The 25,784-nt window shown below is 35.9% G+C and overlaps 1 protein-coding gene across 9 annotated transcripts in view; it reads right to left on the reverse strand.

Annotated features, from left to right (window-relative positions):
- Positions 1-25,784, reverse strand: part of LOC124392412 (protocadherin alpha-C2-like) — a 143,094-nt gene that overhangs the window by 11,389 nt on the left and 105,921 nt on the right. For 7 of the 9 annotated variants that reach the window (XM_046859420.1, XM_046859424.1, XM_046859425.1 and 4 more), the window contains one exon: positions 1,050-1,108. In XM_046859420.1, the coding sequence (XP_046715376.1) occupies positions 1,050-1,108 (59 nt within the window). Of the gene's footprint in view, positions 1-1,049; positions 1,109-3,308; positions 6,547-22,831; positions 25,563-25,784 lie in introns of those variants that run through there. The other 2 variants (XM_046859421.1, XM_046859416.1) reach the window with 2 other exon arrangements.

A 25,784-nucleotide genomic window follows, 5' to 3' on the forward strand; every position in this document is an offset into this window, starting at 1 on the left:
AATACATAGTATTTTTAATATAAAAAAGAAAACAAAATGAACCGAGAAGCTATACTATACTTACATAGCGAGGTATGGGTAACTGCAAGAATGCAGCATTTCTAGCTGTCCTCCATTTTAGGTTTGCTTTATTTTGTTCTTAATTTATAATAAATATGTGTTAGGCACAGGCTCCATAACACCCTTTCACATGTTTCCTTATCTTCCCTTCCAGATTTTTACATATTTTACCATGCTTCTGTAGACAAAGTTTATTATTTAATTTTAGATTCCACTTATTTAGATTGTCTTATAGCCCATTTTAACATCTTTAAAGGTCAAGTTACTAAGACTATATAATTCTAATATATTGCCAATGAGAAGGAACAGACATGATACTTGCTTACTTCTTCAGGCTATTCACACCTTTTCCCTTTATTTGCCTCATCTTACTATTTTTACATTCTATTTTATCTGTCATTCTATTGAAAGGCACTTTTAGGATTTCTAAAATGTAATCTGTGTATAAAAATATCTTTCTCTTTCAACTTTGTAAGGACAAAGACAAATCCTCTCAAATTGAACAAATAAAAACAGAACAAATCCTCACAAATCCGACGATATACAAAATATGTATATATAATATATAATTAAACCAGAGTGGCATCCACAGCAAGGATTCTGTTCTCCATATACACCATTATATAAAAGACCAAGCAACATGTATGATCTTATCCATTTGCACACACAATAGTCCCAGTTTGTGCCAGCAGCTGTGTGAGTGCTATCCAGTCTTTCATCTCTGGTGACCTTTACTGTCACAATAAAGTGACAGTTGCAACAGGACTGCTTCTAACAGTATCCCTGACAATTTGCTTTTTAAATAAAAAAAAAAGAAACAGACCTGTAGTGTTAACCGGGTTTCTAGTTTCTTGTTTCTAGGCTCTGTGGATTCATACATTTTCAATACACTTTGCATTTGCTACTGAGATCCACAGGTATATAAATGTAAAAGTTTTTAAATATGCTATGTGAATAATTAAGAATTTAGAAAAAAGTTGTAACCCTACCTTTGCATTCCTGCTCTGAGAGAAGCTGAATATCTCCAATCTGCATTGGGAGGCTTGGGCTGCAGCAAATATATGAGGGAAGGGAAGGAGAGCAGAGAAATTGCAGAGATGAGAAGAAGAAGTAGTAGAAGAAGAAAAAAGAAGAAGAAGAAGGAGAAGAAGAAGAAGAAGAAGAAGAAGAAGAAGAAGAATTTTGGTTATAAAGATTTATAAATTATATTTGCTGCTATATCTTCATTCTTCTCCTGCATGGAAAGGATTAGTGAATGCATACACACACAACAATTATTTTAGGTCAGAGACATTTGGAAAAAAAATATGGTAAGATCCATTGTTGCCATTTCACCAAACCTGAAAAGCACATCAACAATAAAACCTAGTATTTGTTATGTTTTGACACATCTTAGCCAAAACATAGTAGTATAAGCATTCAAAGTTCTTTAAAAATAAAATAAAATAGAAGATAAAATGCTGATAGGCATATTAAGTGCAACTACAAGTTATTGTAAGAATCTTAAAAGAATCTGTGAATAATAACTAAATCTTTGCTTCCACAGTTACACAAGCTTTCTGTTAATGACACATAAAAACTGAGAAATTGAATCAATTTTGTAATAGGATCTATCATAACATGCATCTATTAAACAATGTGTGGATAGCACTTGTTGCATTTATGAGCCTGTTAGATCAACACAGCTCACATTGTATATAATATACTGGTTTCATTGTCCTTTTTTTAATCCAGCAAAATGATTTTGAAATACCAACCATTACTAAATCAGTTTCCTTTTCAAAACCAGCACATTGCAAAACAATACCAGAATCAACAGTCTAATATACTCATTTAAGTACTGTAGGTCTAAAGTGCACTCCTCTTTACTCATTTCTAGTAATTAGATGTTGATATATTCCCATCCACAGTTTATGCACCCTGTTCCCCCAACAGACATTTTGCCTTTAAATCCCTTAACAGACGTAAGATTGCACATTAGTCTTTCATATGTGTGCATATGACCAAAAGGTGTTATACAGTGAAAGTTTATTTTATATTAATATATATATATAAATTGAATATAATACATACATGTATACCTCGGTATGAGTGGTGTAAAGAGAGTGGGAAAAACAGGGTATTAGGTTAAATCTGATCATTCTTTCCCCCACTCCCTTGTTCTCTTTCTCTCCAGTTAATACTGCCTCTCTGCCAAGTGGACACACCTCGCCTAGATACAGGGCTCATACCCCTGCACCAACCAATCACATCACTTCCCAATGCTATTTCCAAAGCAAAAGACCCAATCAGCTGGTTGCAACCATGCATCAACAGTGCTAAATTACACAGAGAGAACAAACATGACTGGCATTTAATGAGAGAGACCAACATTAACCAACAATTACTTCTCCCTTCAAACTACCACTTTCTTGTTATGGTTTTCTATACAGGCAGATACGAAATCAGTAAATGTGACTTGAAACGTTATTAGATTTATGCCACAGCATTTTGCTCAGGGTGCAGCTGAACGATTTTATGAGGAAGTAAAAAAGACCAAATCAGTAATATGAATTCTGTTGCAGAATTATGTTGTCATACATGTTGATGGTACTGATGATGGCAGAATTTTTCCAGCTTATGTTAACGGTTAATAATCAGTCAACCATTTGTAGTCTCATAAGAATACTGGCTATGTTAAAGGACTAATCATAAATCAATCATACATTCTCTTCAAGAAGATGGACCAGAACAGTGACTGGAACAGTGTTACTTGGAAGTGTTAAGAGTGAGAACAGAGAATCTGGGGTGTTGCTTGCATTTCTCACCTCTAAATTTAACACACCAGCTGTACTGCTACTGAAGTCTGCACTGCAGTGCAAACAGAGAGAGCAACAGAGAACGAGAGCAAAAGAGAAGGGAGGGAGGAAATGAAAGGAAGCACAAGCATAAGAAGGTTGAGAGTGCTTTATCTTGAATACAAAATACAAATGGTGTTTAATGGATGCTGAACCGCTTTAATAAATACTCATACCATACTAGCTAAATTGGACAAATGCACAAATAGTTTCATACCATTAAAAAACAGCAAAATTCACATATTGAACCCACTGAAACCATTTTGTTAGAAAGTTAAATATGTAATTTAAGTTAGCTGTAATTACAGCCCACATAGAATGAGGGACAATGACAACATAATCATCAAATACCACCGAAACCACTGACAGAGAAAACAATTTCTCTCAGATAAATGTGGGTGAGGCACACACCTGTATGGCAGTGGCATCTGGCATGCTAAGTCTGCGCACAAACTGCCCACTCTGACTGGTGAAGAATCGCTCTGCCCCTGAGCCCCAAGTTCCACTTACAGGTCGCCCCATGTTATAAAACATGAATGTGTCACTTCCCGAAGTGGCTGTTAGGCAGGTCTTGTAGCAGTATGTTTTGGTCAGAGATCCATTTCCCCGAACTTCAATATAGTGTGGCTCTACTTTAAGGTCCCTTCGTAGAGCCACAGCTTGCTGCTGTTGGTTTCCTCCTCCACCACCTCCACCAGCTCCACCACCTCCACCACCTCCACCTGAGGCTCCGCCACTACCACCACCACTCCCACCACCATTTCCTCCACCCTCTTTGGGTGCCTTTTTTTTGGATCCCCCACAGCAGGGGGAACAGGAGCATGCATCTGGCTGAGTGCAGTAGGCATGGCAACGCACAATGGCGAGGACAAAAACAGTCACCAAAAAGACAAAAGTGGTGGCAGTGAGAGCAACAATGAGGTATAGTGTAACAGTGGAGAAATAAAGAGTTCCATGGGGCCTAATGATGCGTTTAGGATCAGATGCCACTTTTGGAGGGAGCTCCATGATAGCCACATTAATGGTTGCAGAGGCAGAGCGTGGCGGCTGTCCATGATCTTTCACATGTACAGTGAGGCTGAAAACTGTGGAGTTGTCCTCAAAAACACGACGTGTTGTTCGGATCTCACCTGTGTGCTCATGCATCTTGAACAGGTCAAGTTCAGGGGGGTGTTCGAGTTTGTAGAGTAACCAAGCATTCTGGCCTGCATCACCATCCCATGCCATCACACGAGTCACCAGCACACCTGCCTCGGCATTACGGAGGATAGTTTCAGCCATGTGAGAGATATTTGCTGCTGGGTGGACAAACCATGGTGTGTGGTCATTAGAATCCATGACATAAATGTAAACCGTTGCCACTCGACTTAGTGGTGGCACACCATTGTCCTGAGCTTTGACCTGGAAATGAAACTCCCTCAGCTTCTCAAAGTCAAAAGATCGCAAGGCATAGACCTCACCTGTGGCAGGTTTGACGGCCACATACGATCCTACAGAGATCCCATGGTTGTTGTCGTTCAGAACTGTGTATGTGATACGTGCATTCTCGTTTGCATCAGGATCAGTGGCCTTTACCACACACAAAGGAGCACTTGGAGCGTTGTTCTCATTGACATACACAGTGTATGATGTCTGCTCAAAACGAGGCGGGTTGTCATTAACATCTGCCACATCTACACGAACAGTCATTGAAGAAGAGAGCGGTGGGGTTCCACCATCAACTGCTGTTATTGTGACATTGTATGATGATATTGTCTCTCTATCCAGGAAGGCAGCTGTGACTATGGTGTAGTGGTTCCGAAATGATTTTATTTTAAATGGGAGATCAGGAGGAATAATGTCTAAGGTAACATGTTTGTTTTGCCCAGAGTCACGATCATTAACACTAATCAGGGCCACACCAGTGTCTGCTCGAGCATCCTCTCTCACTGGGCTGGATAGAGTAGAGAGTACAATCTCAGGTGGGTTATCATTCACATCCAGCACCTCCACAACTACTTTGCAGTGCACTGCTACTGCCCCATGACCTCTATCCATAGCTTGAATGTACATTTCATAACTGTTGGTCTCCTCATAGTCCACGTTACTTCTGACCCGAATCTCTCCAGTGTCTGAATCCATACTGTACATCTGACGAACCCTTTCAGGGGTGTATGAACTAAAGGAATAAAAGACCTCTCCGTTTGTGCCTTCATCTCGGTCTGTAGCATTCAGTTTAATCACCAGAGCACCAAGAGGGGAATTCTCCCGCATTTTTACTTTGTACACAGAGCTGTCGAACTTTGGCACGTTGTCATTAGTGTCCAAAACGCGCACGTTGATTTTCGCCGTGCCCGAGCGCGGGGGTGAGCCTCCGTCTGTAGCAGTGAGGAGGAGCTGATGAGATGGCACCATCTCTCTGTCAAAGGGTTTTTTCAGAATGAGCTCTATGTGCTTACCACTGGCAGGTGGTTTGTTTGATTCCAGCGCAAGGTGCTCGTTTGTCGAGAGGCGATAATGGCGAACGGAATTTGATGCATCATCCGGATCCTGTGCGCCTTCAATAGGAAACTTTGCGCCTGGCTGAGCCGCCTCTGAGATCTCAAGCTGGTACTCGTCTCTGGGGAAAAGCGGGGCATTGTCATTCGCGTCCACAATTTCGACCTCCACGTTGTGCGTCTCGGATGGGTTTTCTAAAACCACTTCGAGGCTAAGAAGGCAGCTGCCACTGAACTCACAGACGGTCTCGCGGTCGATCCTGTCACTGACAGAAAGCTTACCGGTTTTGTGCTCAATGTTAAAGTAGCGGCGCGCGTTATCTGAGTTTATTCTGATCCGGCGAGCCGCGAGCTTTCCAAGATCCAATCCCAAATCTCGAACGATATCTCCGACGACAGCCCCGGACTCCAGTTCCTCCGAAATGCTGTAGCGTATTTGTGCATTTGTAAGGCAAATCAGTAAAAAAAAGAGGACGAAATAAAAACAAAGAAGTGCGCTATTATTTATGCTTTTGCATCGCCTCGCAACAGCCATCTCAAGCTAGCACAGCATCTGCAGACGGATTAAGAACGGGTTTCCGCCTTTCGAGCTTGGCGTGCGCTTGCTTCTTCCACGGCATCAAACATCAGGGAGAGCCGTCGGTTCTACCTCGACTATGTGCAGGACGACCAGAATCTCCTCTCTGCTTCCACGTTAAACGGACATTTTCCTGTTACGTCCATGGTCTTTCTTTGTCCTCAACCTAGATATATTTTCCCCTAATATTCAGCGGTGATGGTTATTGTTTCTTCTCAGTTGGCCGCAGCCGCTCCCCTCTCTCTTTCTTTTTCTCTCCTCCTTTGCGCTCGCTGCACTCTACAGGCGGGGGAGGGGGAGCTGCACCCTCTCCATCAAACAGAGAGAAAAAAAAAGCGACAAATCGCTTAAAGACAAAACGCGCGCCTTATATTTTCATTTACAGAATCTAGTAGAAAATCTATTTGCATCGGCGATTGTTAATATATTTGCATTATATATTGCTTTCATAAATAATACCTCTCGCAAACATCGATTAATTCAATCACACGGAGAGTGCCGCCGCCCTTTTTCCATTGTGTGTCCTCTGTGTATGTGTAGGCTGAGACGCTTGGTTGTGTCTTACCCACTGTGATTTTATTATTGTTTTCCTAATAGAGTCTCTCTAACCCAATATTTCAAGAACAAGGTAAATAAATTATAATAAGAAAATCTCTCACAACAGTAATATTGTTCATTTTGTACGAGCCACCACCACCACCAGCAAAAAAAAAAAAAAAAAAAATCTCGGATTGCTTGTACAGTATTATCCCTGTCTGATTGCTCGAATAAGCAAATATTTATGCTCACAGCATATCTGAAATCATGTTAATATCTAATTTGATCTCCTTCCTTATTTCAGCAATAAATAAGATCTGTGTCCTGTTTGCCCGGTTAGTATGTGCTGCAGTGGCTAAGTGTGCACATCCTGCTGCAAACCAGGTCACCAGCAAAATGCCCTCCATTTGCCTTCCTTGCCATTACAGACTACTAAGAGTCACCCATCTGCTCATATAATTTTGCGAAGAATGTATGCTTTACATTTCTGACAAAAGACAACTTGAAAATGTTCTAGGGTCTGTTTTATCCTGGTCAGTTTTATCTGGAAAAACGAGTGGACAACAGGGACACATCCTGGTGTTTATTAAATGTTAAGTAATACTAAAAAGTGTAATTAAAATAAGTTACATTGTTACTGGAATCTTGAGTTAAATACTATATCAATACTAATAACTGAATGCACTTGATACTACTAGATTATTTTTCTAAAGGTAATGAAGAGTATAATGTACAGTTAAAAATGTGCAAATTATAGGCTAAGATAAACATTTGTCTGAACAACTAAACAGCCAAGTATATTGGCTACGGTCCTGGCACAGTGCCTTGTAATGTCATAGGTCTTGGTAATAAAATTTGTCTTCTGCCTATTATTGCAACAATTAAAGTTTAATAGACTGCTATCATAAGTGATAGTGTGAAGCTGCCTATCTCCCTTTCCCTCCCTCCCTCCCATCTATCTATCTATCTATCTATCTATCTATCTATCTATCTATCTATCTATCTATCTATCTATCTATCTATCTATCTATCTATCTATCTATCTATCTATCTGTCTGTCTATCTGTCTATTTGTCTGTCTGTCTGTCTGTCTGCCTGCCTGCCTGCCTGCCTGCCTATCTATCTATCTATCTATCTATCTATCTATCTATCTATCTATCTATCTATCTATCTATCTATCTATCTATCTATCTATCTATCTATCCATCCATCCATCCATCCATCCATCCATCCATCCATCCATCCATCCATCCATCTATCTATCTATCTATCTATCTATCTATCTATCTATCTATCTATCTATCTATCTATCTATCTATCTATCTATCTATCTATCTGCCCAACTTAGCTTGCTGCAGTGCTTCAAACAGAAAAATCATATTGTTTACTTATCCTACACAGTATGGAGGTGGAACAGAGAACAAAAGTTCAACCTGCTCATTACCAAATGTAAAACAAGGCAGGGTTATGAGTACATCAGATGCTATTTCTATTTAAAAAAATGATAACAATAGTATGGCTTCTATGTGGATTGAACTGAATATAAATTACTGATAAAGAAATTGCATCCTGTCAAAGCCACATCTAACATGGAGCAGATTCTCCCAGGATGATGTGTCATTTGTTTACAACAATTTCAGCTGAAAAATAAAAAAAGACACACCGGTAATCACATCAGTTACACACATCACAGGATATTTGAGCACCCAGCTTTATAGTGTTGTTTCGTATTTGTCTCCACTTGAATACACAACAGACACACAGACACTTGGAGAACACAAATTATTCTTGCCGCTAATTAGAATTAAGCATAAGATATATTTAAAATGTTATTATTGTTCCAAATTACTCTTTACTAACATGAATGCATTGGATCTGAAACAAACCTGATAAAATTACATACACGATACTTGATTTACTGCAGAAAAAAGGAAATGTAGACGTTACGCATGCGCCTTACAGTAGCAAAAATATATAAATAACGAAAAAGATGGCAGCAAGTACTCTTGTAAAGATGAAAAGATTTTACAAGAAAATATATTTTCTATACTTATGTGATATACACTTAAACATAAAATCTTTTAATGATTTAATCATTCTTGATTTAATAAATAGCTTTGCCTTGAATGCAGTTATGGGTGGATTAACTATACATACATACATACACACACACACACACACACACACACACACACACACACACACACACACACACATATATATATATATATATATATATATAACATTAATAATGTAATGTAATGAAATAATGTAATAACACTGTAACATTGCAACATTAAAACTTATTATCAAATTTTAAAAATAATATTGTGATATAACATAGTATGGTAATCAGTTTATGCACTTTCTTACTAACTTTGATCAATTTAAGATGTACTGTCGACTGACTATGTGCATCATGATTTACAAATGACGTTTTTTAAACAGCTTTGTCATCTTGACCTACATTTTAATTTGGTAATATGCTAACTCTTTATTAAACAAATGAATGTTCTCCAAATGTTACAGTTCATGGATAAATCTGTCAGCAAATATTTGTAACTTGAATCATTGTTAATTATACGTTGACTATATACTGTACATCATATTTAAGCAAATTATTATTGTGATTTTTTTAATCTCAAATTTAATTTTACTTAGCCAGAAATATCCTTTGCAAACAAGCCAAAATGTTCCAGACACATATTAAATCGACTCTATATGAATGCTATCTACATTTAAAGGTTTGATATAATGTTAAACTAATTGTGTACATGAAGTAAACCACGCATTTTTATGTTGAGCTGTTACAAAAAAATCTATCTATAATCAATTTTTACTATTTCAGAGACCTCATCAGTGTAACATCGTTCCACATTTTGGCATTTTTGACTCCAGTTTGGGACAATCAATAAATGATGATTTTTTTCTTCCTTTTTTATTAACCTAAATATTATTTGTGTAATTTCTTTGTAAAAGGGTTGATGCCTCTTGTTTTATCTCTCTTTTTTGACTTTTAGATATGTGAGTCTTGGGCGTGACATTATTCCAACATTTTTTATTCCAGTGTGGGACAATCACGCAAACACAGTGTTTCAGGTCCAGATCAGGGAAAAGTGCATAAACCGATTACCATACCATGCAATAACATCATAATATTACTTTGAAAATGTGAAACTAAGTATTAATGTTGCAATGTTCCAGTTTAATTACATTATTCAATTACATTATTAATGTTGAAATTAGTTCATTGTTAATCCCAGTTACTTGTTGGCACACAGATTATAAACAGTTGCTTTAATTTAAGTACTGCATCATGTCCTGCTGCTTGCTTTAATAAACTCAGGAAGCAATTAATGTTTAAAAATGTAACATGTTTTTGACCATTTATTTAACAGAATTAAGGAAATGTAAGGTAGCTATATAAAGTAAGTAATTATGTTATAGGAAAATAATAAATTTTATGTAAGTATTACAAGCTTAAATCACAGTTCATCAATTTACATAACATTTATTTAATTAATACATGTTACATAAATAAAAGGGTAACGCTGAAATAAATGCTAACGTTTATGTTGGATTTATGTGATTAAATTGGATGGAAAATTGACATGTAATTGCAATACATACATTTTGCATAAATTAATAAAATACATTACATCAATATTTTTTTGAGTTATTCATGGTACTGAGCATTTTCTATTGAGAATGAAAATATATTTCTATGCTAATTAGAATCAGTCTCATTTGTTTTCACAGCTAGTTTTAACTCATTAATCTTCTGATTAAATTAATTATGTTAGTCTCCAATTAAAAATGTGCTTGTCAGCAATGGGATATACATTGTTTTTTCATGCTCTCTGGCAGTGTGTATACTTGAGTAATTATTTATGTCTTAGAAATAAACAATAAAATGTAGTTAATTACCTTTATGCCATTCACTTTGTTTAATTTTGCAAGAAGATACACAATTTTTTTTTATCTTAAAATTTGTTTAGGCCTCGCCATCACATTCAGTTAACATGAATGAATTAAATAAACGTTATGTAAACTGATGAACTGTGATTTAAGCTTAAGTAATACATAAAATTTACTCTTTCCCAATAACTTATTATAACTAATTTTATATAACTTCCTTACATTTCCTTAATTCTATGAAATAAATGGTACAAAAAAAGTTGGTTTCCGAAATAAAAAAAAGCAAGCTGCAGGAAAAAATGCAGTACTTAAATTAAAGCAATTGTTTAAAACCTGTGTGGCAAAAAGAAATGGGATTAACAAGGAACCAAATCTCATATTAAACATAATGTAACAAAACTGTACAATTTTTACATTAAACGTTATTTTCACATTTTTAAAGTAACATTGAGATACAGTATCATTGCATGGAGAGAAATAAATTTGCACTTTCTTCTGTTTTGGAACTTGAAACACTGCATTTGAGTGATTGTTTAAATCTGGAGTCAGAAATGTTGGAATCATGTCACTCCCAAAACTTACATTCATCTACATACATGAATCTATAAGTCAAACTAAGAGACATCAACTATTTTACAAAGAAATTACACAAGAAAAAAACATTCCGTAATTTAGTGATTGTGCTAAACCCAAGTCAAAAATGCAAAAATGTGTAATGAGGTAACACCGATGAGATCTCAATTAAATAGTAAATAATAAAAATAGATTAAAGTTAGCTTTATTTTATAATGAAGTTAAAACTCAGCGTGCAAATGTATGTTTAACTTAATGTACACAATATGTTTTAACATGAAATCAAACTTTTAAATGTAGATACTTCCATATACAGTTGACTTAGTGTGTTTGTGCAACGTTTTGGCATATTTGCTAACAGACTTGTTTTAATGAGAAATCCTATAAATGTTTACATTTAGAGAATCTTTGAGAGTTAACATATTAACAAAGTAAAATATAGAGATGACAAAGCTGTTTACAAAAACAAAAATGTAATCTGTAATACATGATGCACATAGTCAGTCAACAGTGCTTAAAATTATCAAATTTACTCTATTTTATTTATTATTTTATATAAAGTGGGACATAATTAATTCACCTATAACCAAGTAAATCATAAAAATAATTAACGTTTAATTGTAAATCATTTATACATATAGAAAATATCCAAATCTTTTCAACCAAATCTTTCTTGTCTCTGAGTCAATATTGCAGGAAGAATTCCTCTGATTTGCCACCAGAAGAGGGTTTTTTCCCGGCGACTGTAAGGTGCATACGCAAACATCTATATTTATGCCTTATCAAATCAAATATAGTGCAAGTAATTTGATCAGGTTGGTTTCAGATCCATGTTATGAAAAAGTAATTTGGAACAATCATAGTATTTTATAGCAAATATATCTTATTCGAATTGTTTGCTTAATTTCTATTAGTGGCAAGAATAAACTTTTTTGAGTGTAAGGTGTAGGAGGTGAATAATTTAATAATGGGTTGCTATTATATAATGTACATCTTTACAAAGCTTTATAAAAAGCACATGTAATTGCTAAGCATAACCTGCCAGTTCATTTACAAAAGATACCCTCAGTACACACACGTACATTTAGACCAGAAAGAAGCTGCAATGTATACTAGAAAAAAAAGCTTAGGGAATTCTTTAGGGATCCAGTGGATTCAGGGAGTCATGTTTCTTGCTTTTTCATGAAAGCCAAAATGACAGAGTACAGAGGAAATGAGAACACTGATATGTTTGGTAAACTGATGCCAGATTATTGTATGGCTAGAGTTCTGTGTGATGTATTAGGTGTAGCAACTTGGCATGAACAACTGACTGTCATCATTCATAATACATACCATTAAAAAATAACACAGATTAAAGAGATTACCATAATCGGTTTTTTTTTAAATGTCATTCATTAGGGTGAAGATCTGTGAGGTAGCTTACATTATAAGTCTTTTTTTTGGTCTGTCTACCAGACTGTAATTGACTGAACTTTGTTTCCTTTTATCATATTACTACTAACTATGAGAGATGATCTCACAGCATTCAGAACTATCATCCAGGGACTGAGAACAATGACATAAGTACAAATCTACTACCAACAGACAATGCAAGGATTGCTAAATGCAGCCAGACAAGGACAGAAAAAACTATCCTTCTGTTCCTTCATAAATTTTATTCACAAATTTTCTTTGGTTATTGTAATACCAAACAGTGCCCACAGAGGGCTGACCATCATGCTAATCTCCTTCTTGCTCTCACTGTCTCTCTCTGTGTGTGTGTATATATATATATATATATATATATATACACACACACACACACACACACACACACACACACACACACACACACACATACATACATACAGACATTTAACACAAAATTGCATAAGTAAGTATACTGCAAAGACTAGGGAAAGACACAGAAGACATAGCAGTCGACTGGTTTTACCTTCTGCAACATCAGTAGCATCAGCAGCACTTCTCATATCTGATAAAAGACTGACAGGAAAATATTTAAAGTAAGCCCTCTGTGGGTACAGCCTGGTACTACACTGAAAAGAGTAGTGGGAAAGAATTTATGACAGGAAAAGCGTTACAGTCAGACAGGAGCAGAACAGAAAGGGGTGTAAAAGGGTGTAGGAAACAGTCATTATACATGCTCCACAGGCAGATTCTGCTGACCATTTGTTTGCTTATTTTAGATTTTCACCCTGTTTTAATAGTTAGTGTAAAAGGTGAATTCTCTTTTCTTTTTCACATTTATCAGCCTAGAGAGAACAAACTAGACTGAGCAAAAATGTAAAGATTTAAGATTTGTATATAAAAATGTTCTAAAAGTTCTTAAATGCTCTAAAAAAAGGAACAGAAAAGTCCTCCTCACAAACGTTATATTACTTTATAACTTATAGCATAACCTATTCTCCTCAAATCCGTAATGTAATTAAAAAGCAAATCTATGTACAGTACATCTCGGGGATTCTTTATAAACATAGCTGAGAGTATACCTCAACACAGGTGGATTATGCAAAACGCTCAAGAGAGACTATTTGCAGCTCAGGACTCAAATCTGGACCCATGAGCTTACTGGCACCTAGTACCTTTTGTACTTCTGTGATAATATGACAAAGATCGGATATTTTTACTTTTGGTTTTTATTTATAGCAAGCAGGGGGATGGCTGATTTCTAATTCAGTTGATTTATTGATTTGTTCGAAATGCACAAAATAAACAGGGTCAGAAAATAATTATAGGTCTGTAAAGCACCCAAAGGTGTAAAGTAAAAAACAGGACTAAATAAGCATTAACTTGAAATGCTGGACCCTAAATGATGTATTTAGAGATACAAAAGGTAATCAGGAAAATCAGGGATCCAACATTGTTCTTAAACATGCAATGCTTGACCCAGGTTTTGGTGTATTTCTATGTCAGTGCCACAAAATCAAAAATCATTTCTCCCTTTCTACTAGTTCTCTATTATAATCTTTCTCTATGTCCTCAGCCATGCTTGTCCCTGAATAGCTTCTGATTGTTCTTATTATGTCTTATTTTTCTCAAAACAACTTGGTGTCTATATTTCATTTCACTATTTTGTCTCCTTGCCCATCTCTCCCTCCCTTCTCTCCCTTCTTTCCTTCCTCCCATCTCCTCACTCTCCCTATCCCTCCCCCTTCTCTTTGCCTTTCTTTCTTTCTTTCTTTCTTTCTTTCTTTCTTTCTTTCTTTCTTTCTTTCTTTCTTTCTCTCTCTCTCTCTCTCTCTCTCTCTCTCTCTCTCTCTCTCTCTGAATGGGTGTGGGCAAAATGCGGCACAATTTGCTTGAACAAAACAGAGTTTCCATGACAACCTCAAGGTGACAGAATAGGAGGTATATACAAACATTGAATCCTAAAGAAATTTAGCAGGTCAAAGCATATTTGATCATTTTAATTGGTGTGTGAAGAATGTGTACATTTCTAATTTAGTCTGAAATTTGGTCAGTAGTAGGTTGTTCTTGTTAATAATCTTTTTATAATCTATAGAACATGACACCCAACTGCAGGTTAGATAAAGCCTGAGGTTACCTTTGGCATACTTACTTAATTTGTGTGCATAGTATGCAATCAGTAATGTAGCACTCCCAAAATGCACTGTTATGAACAACAACATGTAACTTTGTGTCTATTTAATTCCATGTAAAAGCATAATAGAATAGGTGAAATGATACATTATACGTGGCTTGTTGGTTTGGGATAGAAGGCAGTGTTAAGGTGTGGCTGAAAATGATGATGTCAGAGCTATGAGCTCAGCTTGCTTGCAGAGAACCCCTGCTGTTGCAGAGCCATAAGGAAAATTACCAGCCCTTCCCCCAACTCTCCCTCTCTCTATCTACTTTACTCCATCTCTCACCCCATCTCATTCTTATATTCCTGCAGGTATCGCTCTATTCTGTCTTTCGACATTGTTGCTCAACCTTTTTTCATATTTCTCTTCAACTGCACCCCACCCCCACACAAACATGTACATACAACAAAGCATCACCTGTCCTTTCCAGCTATATGCGGTTCTTTACCAAACTGTTATCAAAAAGTTAAAGGCACTCAATTGTATAGGATGTCTTTAAATGCGCTATAATAAAAACACACACAACACAAACTTGTTCCAATATGGAAATGCCCCTGTGCACAAAGTGAGCTCCATGAAGAAATGGTTTACATGCTTTGGAGAGGAAGATCTTGAGTGGCCTGCTATAAAACTATATATAAAATCATCCCTACTAAATAAACACTGACTGCACCCCAGGCCTCCTCACTTACAGCAGTGCCTGCCTTTCATAATACCCTTGTGGCTGATGAACACAAATTTCCATAAGAATACTTCAAAATATGATATATATAGTATGTCAGATCTGTGGACACCTCCAAGTGTTAACCAAGGCTTTACTGAAACACACAGTAAGCAGTGAAAACAAGTATGATTTGAGCTGTGCAGCAGTGATTTATAAGTACACATACCCTAAGGTGTGTACAATGCATAGGGGGCAATAGACTAGGAATGTCATGTACATTTAATTGTTTACAAAAGTATGAAAATAATTCCATTAAATCACTAAGTCACTAAGGCAACAATAAATAAATGTTTAATATACTGTACACATGTCCAACCATTATCTGTGGGTCTTTCTCTAAAATGGTCTGGTTCACTGATATAGTAAAATCTTATTAGTATGATCTGACAAACGATCGGGATCGTGTGTGTGTGTGTGTGTGTGTGTGTGTGTGTGTGTGTGTGTGTGCGTGTTCATTCAGTGTGACCAAACATCCGCTAAAACACTTATAGCATACAATAATATTGCACCTTTATCAGGGGTTAATAAAGAAAATAAATTGGGAAGGGAACTAATAAAGAGAGCTAAACAGACAGAATGAATGCAAAAACAACAGGAAGACAGAGAGTGACAGAGAATTAAAGGAATAAAATGCACAATAAATGGCCAAATGTTTTACACAGAGTGGAATAGTACTATCATAATTAACTAAAAAAAATAACTTTAGTGTGTCAAACTAAAACATATATAATACTGCTGAGATTTAGAGTGAGACCAAGTTCCAACAGGATGTGTGGTGATCATCAAATATATTTAACTATTATGGTGTTAAAAACACAATTAAGAGAAAGAGAACCCAAATAGCAAAGGAGACTACAGTTCTCAGGACCATGGACAGCAAACATTAGGCATGCTTAGCCAGGTGAAAAAGAAGTCTTAAATGTATTAAAAATGTACTTGCATTTCAGATAGTATATTTATAGCACAATTGTACTCCTAACATGCTTGCATTTTAATATATTTATATAAAGTATACTAAAAGTATTTTGGTAATAAATATATTATTAGATGCACTTTTTAGAAATATGCAAAAACAGAGACTTTTTATGACATTTTAGTGCATTTACAGAAAACATACTTATTTTACTATTACTTTAAGTATGTTTTATGTTTAGTTTGTGTAATAAAGTAGTCAAATTATTCATCCTTAAGTGGGTTTAAATAATATGTCTCTTATTTATGAACCATGTAGACATACTGCAATATATTTTACATATTTCTGTAATTACAATTGTGCTTCAACCTGCTTTTCAAAAGTAAGATATCTTGAAAAATATTTTTACATATTAATTCACTCACACATATATACCAACTTCTAATGTTATAAATATATTAAGCAATCATTTTCATCATCAAGTAATTATCTTCTAATCTAAATAATAAGTAGAGTAATGTAATGAGACTTTTAATCCAATATGTAGTTAACTTATACTTGTGCATCCTTGGAAAGAATACTTAACAATTTTTTTGTAGTAAAATTAAAATAAATTTTCATTGAACTTTTACAAAACATAACAAATACACTTAAACTGTAATTTTTACTCTTAATGCAATATTTGTAGTGCATTAAAACTACAATTGAGTCAGTGTGAACAATCTACTTAAAATATGTAAATATACCAGTGCTTGCACACATCAGTGATATAAAAGATCAGCTACACTTATTACACACACAAAAAAATAATCTTAAGACATAACTGGTATAATCTTCATTTATACCAGCTAAGCATATTTTAGAAACATCAAAAATGTAAGGAGCTTAAATGATACTAAATGTACTTAAAGTTGTTCTATTTGAAATCAATTAAGTTTATAAAAATATATTGCAAGTAGATACAATTGATCTTAAACAAATATAATATAAAATATTATAAAAAATTTACACTTCACAAAAACTATAGTACTTTTAAGAGTATTTTGAATGAAAGTAAAAAAATATACAACATGAAAAAAAATCTTCAAATAATTATTTTTGATCAAAGATCTTACCTTCCTTTTATTAAGAAGTGTTTGTGTTTGGCTAAACATGTCTTCATTATTAATACTTATCAATTCAGCATCTGCAGGTGGAAATTGTGCAGGAAAACCACTACATCACTTTTCAGTATGTCAGAACTAAAACACACATCATATCGCTGAGTGGATTTAGAGTGATACCAGCTTCCATCTGGATGTGTGGTGATCACTGGGGTGCTGTATTTGCTGAAACTACTGTCAGTACTGCAGCATTTTACAGCTATTAAACTGATCAGAGTTCACTACAACATTTATTTGAGATGTCAACAAGACTTCAGGAGCATTATAGTTTATATCTACAACGTCAATTAATATTTTCCAGTGGGCAGATTGAGGAGTCAATCCTTGGACTTTAGCCTCAGTATGGATTTCATATACATTTTGTATCTGGTAGTCGATCCCCCTGTACAGTAATCTCCCCTGAAACTGAGTCAATGTTGAAGATGCCTCTGTTTCTATCCTCTGTTTCACTATACTGGTTAACCAAAAAAATTGACCATTTGACCATTCACTCCCTCATTTGCATAGGTCGCATTCAGATCAATCACAACTGTTCCTTTAGATCTGTTAAAAACAGCGACATTGTCTTTAACATCTGGGACATTTACCACTATCTGCAATGTACTCGTTTGGGGAGGTTTTCCTCCATTAAAAGCGGTCAGAATATCCATTGCGCATAATATTGCGCAATATTTGCAATCCAGCAACCCGAAAGCAGATGATTCAAATGTTACACAAACATAATCCATTTGCATGGCCCATGTGAAAGACCTTCTCATCAGATCACCATTTTCATCAGGTATGAGGGACAAAGTACATGAGCAGTGCACCACGTAAAACAACTCTATAGTGAAACCAAGTGTTTTTGTGATATTTTAAAAGAACATATAAAATAATCTCAGAGTAACACCTTTCTGATGGTAATGAACTAAATAAACTATAAGAAATAAAGCAAAATCACAGAAAAAAATAAACCATGAATCAAAGTCAAAAAAATTTTTTTAGCATCTCAAAACAAAAGACAATATATGAAAATATATATAAAAATCTACATACAATAAGCTTAATTGTTTCTTAAGCAATAAATGTTTTACAAAAAAATAAAGAAAAAAATCCATTAATCACTGCTGTCATTAAAAACATAAATAATAATAACAATAATAATAATAATAATTATTATTATTATTATTATTATTATTATTATTATTATTGTTATTATTATTTGTTTTTGCTATTTGTTACAGTAAGCAACAATTAATATACATGACTTTAACTGATACAAAGAGAAAGCTATATGTTTAGTTTATGCACAAGGAGTATGAAGAGAAGTAAAATAAAACCAAACCATCTACTAACCATCTAATAAACAATCACAGCAAACTCAGCAATATTTAGATCTCACAGTACACCAAAATAAATTAAGGACCTGAGACCACAGGATCTTACCTTCTCCTTATTTGGAAGTGTTTGTGTTTGGTTAAATGTCTCTCCTTCATTTATACTGATCAGATCAGCATCTGGAGGTGGAAATGATGCAGGAAAAACCACCACATCACTCTTCAGTGTGTCAGAACTAAAACACACATCATACTGCTGTGTAGACTTAGAGTAAGACCAGCTCCCATCTGGATGTGTGGTGATCACTGGGGCACTGTATTTGCTGAAACTGCCATCTGCCCTGCAGCATTTTACAGCTATTAAACTAAACAAACTCAGTAAAAATATTACTGACACTGACACAATGGCAATCAGCAAATACATGTTTAGATCCGAATAACTGTCCTCTTTTATTGGGACATTTTTGAACTGAGTCTTTAGGTCACCTGTGTTCTCAGAAACCACAACATCAATAGACACAGTGGCTGACAATGAGGGCTCTCCATTATCAGACACCAAAATGACCAGTGGGTGAGTTTTTAGGTCATTGTCACTCATTCTCCTTTTAGTCCTGATCTCTCCATTGCTGGTCCCAATTCGAAAGAGGTTGTTTCCTTTAGGTTCAGAGATGTGATAAGAAAGCAGTGCATTATATCCTGAATCTGCATCTACAGCTCTGATCTTGGCCACGAAGTAGCCCGCTTCAGCAGAATAGGGAATGATCTCAGAATGAACAGATCCATGGTCAGCGTAAGGAGCGAGAATCCCAGGACTGTTGTCATTTTCATCCAGTATAAAAACATTCACAGTCACATTACTGCTCAGTGGAGGAACACCAGAGTCTGTGGCTTGAACTTTAAACTGAAATGTTTTCATTTCCTCATAATTAAATGACTGCAAACTGTGAATATCTCCACTTTCAGGGTTTATGTTTATCATAGATGATACAAGAATTCTTTTTGAGCTTTCCAGTAATGAATAAGAAATCCTTGCATTATCACCAGCATCAAGATCAAAAGCAGATACTGTATAAATAAAAGCTCCAACCTGACTGTTCTCTTTTATATAAACATTTATAAAGGGCTCAGGAAAGCGCGGCGCGTTATCGTTTACATCAGAGACGTGTACGGTAAAGACAACTGTGCTAGAGAGAGGTGGGGTTCCTTTATCAGTAGCTGTGATAGTGATGTTAAATTGAGACGCACTTTCTCTGTCGAGAGGTCCATTTACAACTAAGGTATAATAATTCTTATATGACTTTTGGATCTTAAATGGAACGGATCCAATAATGTTGAGTATTACCTGTCCGTTTTTATCAGCATCGTTATCGATAACAGTTATCATCCCTACCATTGTGTCAATTGGAGTATCCTCTTTAATAATGTCAACTAATGATGTCACGGATATTTCCGGAACGTTATCGTTAATATCAATGATTTCTACGAGAATTTTACACATTGCCGCTCTTGGATTGTTACCCTTGTCCTTTGCCTGCACCCGAAGTTCAAGCGCATTTTTCTTTTCATAATCTACGTCACCCGTCACCACAACTTCGCCGGTTTCCGGATTTATTGAGAATGCATTCAGATTTTTATCTCTATCGTGGTTAATAATCGTATATGTAATTTCTCCGTTAACCCCCTCATCCAAATCACTGGCATGCACTTTAATCACGGGAGTACCTGGTGGGGCATTCTCGTTAACTCGTGCTTTATACAGTGATTTACTGAACACAGGAACATTGTCATTAACATCCACTATATTTATAATAACAAGAATCGTTCCAGATCGTTGAGGTTTTCCTTCATCCAAAGCAGTCAGTGTGAGATGGATCACAGGCTGCTTTTCTCGGTCTAAAGCTTTCTGCAGTACTAACTCGGCTGAAACCTCCTGCTCTCCGCTATGTACATCCAGCGAAAAGTGTTCGTTTTGACTCAACTTGTAGTTATTTATCGAATTACTTCCCACGTCTGCATCATATGCACTCGGTAATGCAAATCTCTCCCCTTGAGATGCTAACTCTGAAATATTTAACGTCCATTCGGTCTGCCGAAATACTGGTGAATTGTCGTTAATATCCAAAACATTCACCTCAAACCTATAAATATTTAGCGGTGACTTAGCGACTACTTCTAGCGCAATAGAGCAGATTGTGCTGCGTTCACAAAGCTCTTCTCTGTTAACTGTTTTTTTAACACTGAGAACACCGGTTTTCCGGTTAAGATCAAAATACCTGCTATAAGCTTCGGTAGCAATATGGAATCCTCGGCTCTCAAGATCATGAACGTTCAGATTTAATTCCTTTGCCAAATTTCCAATTATTGTGCCTGGAGATGCTTCTTCCGCTATGTGATACACAACCTGTCCATTCACAAATCTCCAAAAGTGAAGAAGGAGCGATAAACACATCCACGTCTGAAATATTTGACCCGACGACGCACTCATTTTAGGGAATTACAGTAGCACTGTCAAGAAAAATATACATATCCATTCCCGTAGTTGAGAAATGTATTTTGTCCGTATTTAAACAGCAGCCAGGCACAATGGCGTATTCAAACAAAGCCGTCTGGAAGATAACATGCCCTGCCTCCAGAAAGGCGGAACAAAGTAAGAAAGGAACTCAATAACGTAGAGTGGGAGGCTAGTGACATCATGTGGACAACTATAGCCTTTAAATATATGCATAAATATCGGATATATATTTTATATATTATATTTAATAATGAAAAATAGGATGTATTAACACCAACGTTTCCAAATGACAGATTCCAAACCTTCCAAATAAATGTTCAATGATTTCTTATTTTGTATTTCTGAAATCTGTGTTTGCTTAAAAAAACACCCATGCATAACATTCCTCAAATCTTTTTTTATGCAGACAGTTTGCAGAGACCTAAATGAAACTGGACTGAGAATTGCAAGATATTTTCTTGATGCACTATTGGGAAATAATAAACAAATTCCTCTGCTCTTAATAATAACAATCTTTTTTGTAACATTTAACAAAACCTCCTTGAATTTGATGAAAAATTATTTTGGAATAATTTACTAGACATGGCGGAAGTATTAGCTGAGAGTTTAAGGCTCTGGGTTACTGAAGCCAGGGTCAGGGTTTTAAGCCCCTGTATCACCAAACTGCCATTGCCTGGCTTAACCTATAAGACACTTAACCCCCTGTGTTTTAGAAGTGCTGTATCATGGCTGACCCTGCACTTTGACCCTAGCTTCCTAACATTGCTGGGATATGTGAAGAAAAAAATGACTGTAATGTTAGGTACATGTGACAAGTAAAAAAAACATTTACCCCTATGATCATTCAGTTCCTTCAGTATTATTTATTTATTTATTTTTGCATAACTATCACTCATTAAAATTAAATATGAGCTGTTCATTTCAATCCTCCACCACATTTCACCCAGCCATGGAATATACATGGACTATTCAGCACCCTATATCGAGCATAAACTATTTGAATGTTTCAATGATGTTGAACAATTTGTCTTTAAAAACTATTCATTACAACCGGTCAGACTCACATTTAATCCTAAATATTTTGAGTTTACGAAAATAAACGCCTGGGTAATCGTAGCAAACTAGATGAGTTACTATAGACATTACTAACATACAGTGATATTTATACAAACACTTACAATTGGAGAACTATTGTGAATGAGAGACATGTGAGCATGAAAACCGATAACAGTATGACACAACAAACACACTTGGTTACATAAACACAGAAGTGAAAAATGTGCTCTATCAGAGGCCATGTGCTTTTCAATTCCACTCATTGAGCAAGGGAAAATCGCTGATAAATTCATTATATCATGAATGCATAATAAGGCATTTAGAGCATAAACTGGTTTCACCTGCTATACATCCACAAAGGACCTTTTCCACCCAAACGGTTACTTTTTAATTTAAACAAATGTATATATGCCAAAGACCGTGGAGACAAAATTTGCAAGAGGTGAGACTTATTTCCCTTGCCTGACAAAATGCAATGTATTTTTATTGTATTTTATTTTTTAGATTATTTATTTAAACTTCACCAGTTATTAAACATATGTTGAAAATTAGCACAAAAAATAACACTATTTCATTCTTACCTTTCCATTAGTAGGAAGCGTCTGTGTTTTGTTAAAAGCATCCCCTTCATTGATACTTATCAGCTCTGCATCGGAAGGCAGAATTTGTGCAGGAAAAACCACTACATCACTCTTTAGTGTGTCCGAGCTAAAACACACGTCATACTGCTGTGTGGATTTGGAGTAAGACCAGCTTCCATCAGGATGTGTGTTGATCACTGGGGTCCTGTATCTGCTGAAACTACTGTCAGTCCTGCAGCATTTTACTGCAATTAAACTGATCACAGTCAGTAAAAATATTACTGAAACTGACACAATGGCAATCAGCAAATACATGTTTAAATCTGAGAAACTGTCCTCTTTTATCGGGGCATGTTTGAACTGAGTCTTTATGTCACCCGTGTGCTCAGACACAGACACATCAAAAGACACAGTGGTTGACAGTGATGGCTCTCCATGATCAGACACCAAAATGACCAGTGGGTGAGTTTTCAGATCATTGTCACTCATTCTCCTTTTAGTCCTGATCTCTCCACTGCTGGTTCCTATCCGGAAGAGGTTGTTTCCTTTGGGTTCAGAGATGTGATAAGAAAGCAGTGCATTATATCCGGAATCTGCATCTACAGCTCTGATTTTGGCCACAAAGTAGCCCGCTTCAGCAGAATAGGGAATGTTCTCAGTGTAAACAGATCCATGATCAGAGTAAGGAACAAGAATCCCAGGACTGTTGTCATTTTCATCCAGGATAAAAACATTCACAGTCACATTACTGCTCAGTGGAGGAACACCAGAGTCTGTGGCTTGAACTGTAAACTGAAATGTTTTTATTTCTTCATAGTTAAATGACTGCAAACTGTGAATATCTCCACTTTCAGGGTTTATGTTTATTATGGATGAGAGAGGAAAGCTTTTAGATTTTTCTAGTAATGAATAAGATATTTTAGCATTATCACCAACATCAGGATCAGAAGCAGATATTGTATAAAACACAGTTCCAACCTGACTGTTCTCTTTTAAATATACATTGATTGACGACTCTGAAAAATGTGGTGCGTTGTCATTCACATCAGAAACTTGTACAGTAATGACAGATGTGCTTGAGAGAGGTGGGGTCCCTTCATCAATAGCTGTAATAGTGATATTATACTGGGATGTCGTCTCTCTGTCGAGAGGTCCATCGACAACTAATGTGTAATAATTCTTATATGAATTCTGGACCATAAATGGAACAAGACCGGTGATTTTCAAGTTTACTTGGCCGTTTTTACCACTATCATTGTCTATCACCGTTATCATACCGACAGTTGTGCCAAGCTGAGCGTCCTCTTTTACTACGCTCACTAAAGAAGTAACAGATATTTCCGGTATATTATCATTCATATCATTTACTTCAACTAATACTTTGCAGTGTGCAGCCCTTGGATTATGTCCTTTGTCTTTAGCTTGGACCCGAATTTCAAATGCACTTTTTTTTTCATAGTCAAGCTCACCTTTTATTACGATTTCTCCAGTTTCTGGATTTAAAGAAAATACACTAAGGTCTTGGTCGTTGCCTTGTCTATAAAAGTCATAAACGATCTCACCATTAAGACCCTCATCCTGATCACTTGCTTGTACTCTAACTACGACGGAACCCGCAGGTGCATTCTCTTGTACGCGAGTTTTATAAAGAGATTTACTAAAAACTGGATTGTTGTCATTAACATCCCTAACATTCACAATTATTCTGCATGACCCAGATTGTGGGGGTTTTCCTCCATCTATAGCAGTCAAAGTTAAGTGGATTACAGACTGCGTTTCTCGGTCTAATGACTTTTGAAGTACTAATTCCGTAGAGACACTCTGTTCTCTGCTACTCTGTACATCCAAAGAAAAGAAATCATTTTGATTTAGCTTGTAGCTTTTTATTGAGTTACTGCCTATGTCTGCGTCAAACGCATTTTGTAACGGGAATCTCTCTCCTGGAAACGCTGACTCGGCAATAATTAAGTCAATTTCCGGTGGCTGAAATATTGGCTGATTGTCGTTAATATCTAATATATTGACTTCAATTCGGTAAATGTTTAGTGGCGAATTAACAATAATTTCCAAAGATAAAGAACATTTCGGTCTTTGTTCACATAAAGCTTCTCTGTCGATTCTATCCTTAACTTGAAGAACACCCGTCTTTGTATTCAAATAAAAATACCTTTTATTGTCTTCCGAAACGAGATGAACACCACGTCGTTCAAAATCCTGTATATTTATATTTAAATCCTTCGATACATTTCCGATTACAGTACCAGCTTTCGCCTCCTCTGGCAACGAATACACGATTTGCGCCTCCGCGGTGCTCCAGCAGTATAGAAGCAGTGAAAACCACAACCATATAAAAAATCCGTCTGCCCCTGTTGATGCCATTTTACATCAATATCGAGAACTGCCGAAACCAAATCCATAAAGCAGAATACAAACATCCAGTTGAACGATTATTAAACTCCATAGGTGCACCATCGCGAGTTCAGAACAAAGCGGTCTGCCCTACAGAACACATCCCCCTTTACGTAAACGGAGGCGTCACAAAACCGAGAAATTATTTTCAGAGTGGAAAGATAGCGACATCGTGTGGAGAAGTACAAATTGTTCGGATATTACCGTTTTTCTCAGTTGCTTTGGAGCATTTGTCGAATGTTCCTTTATATTTGCAAACCTCAAGTGCATTCTCAAAACAATGTGCACAAACCACAAAATCCTTAGTACATCTCTCAAAAGTAAATATTTGTGTCAATGAACATCTAATATCCATCAAAATAAAAAGACCCTTTGTCATTGTCCGGCATCTATGAATTTCAGAAGCACACATTTATTTATTTGATTGCATATTTGATTTATACTGATCTAAAGAGACCGGACAGGAATCATACTTTTACTGTACTGTATTAGTGTCTGTTTGTTTTTTGGTATTTTCTCCATTTTCAGAAATTGTAATTTTGTG

Source organism: Silurus meridionalis, chromosome 10 (genome assembly GCF_014805685.1).
Source record: "Silurus meridionalis isolate SWU-2019-XX chromosome 10, ASM1480568v1, whole genome shotgun sequence".
In the NCBI taxonomy this organism is placed as follows: Eukaryota; Metazoa; Chordata; class Actinopteri; order Siluriformes; family Siluridae; genus Silurus; species Silurus meridionalis.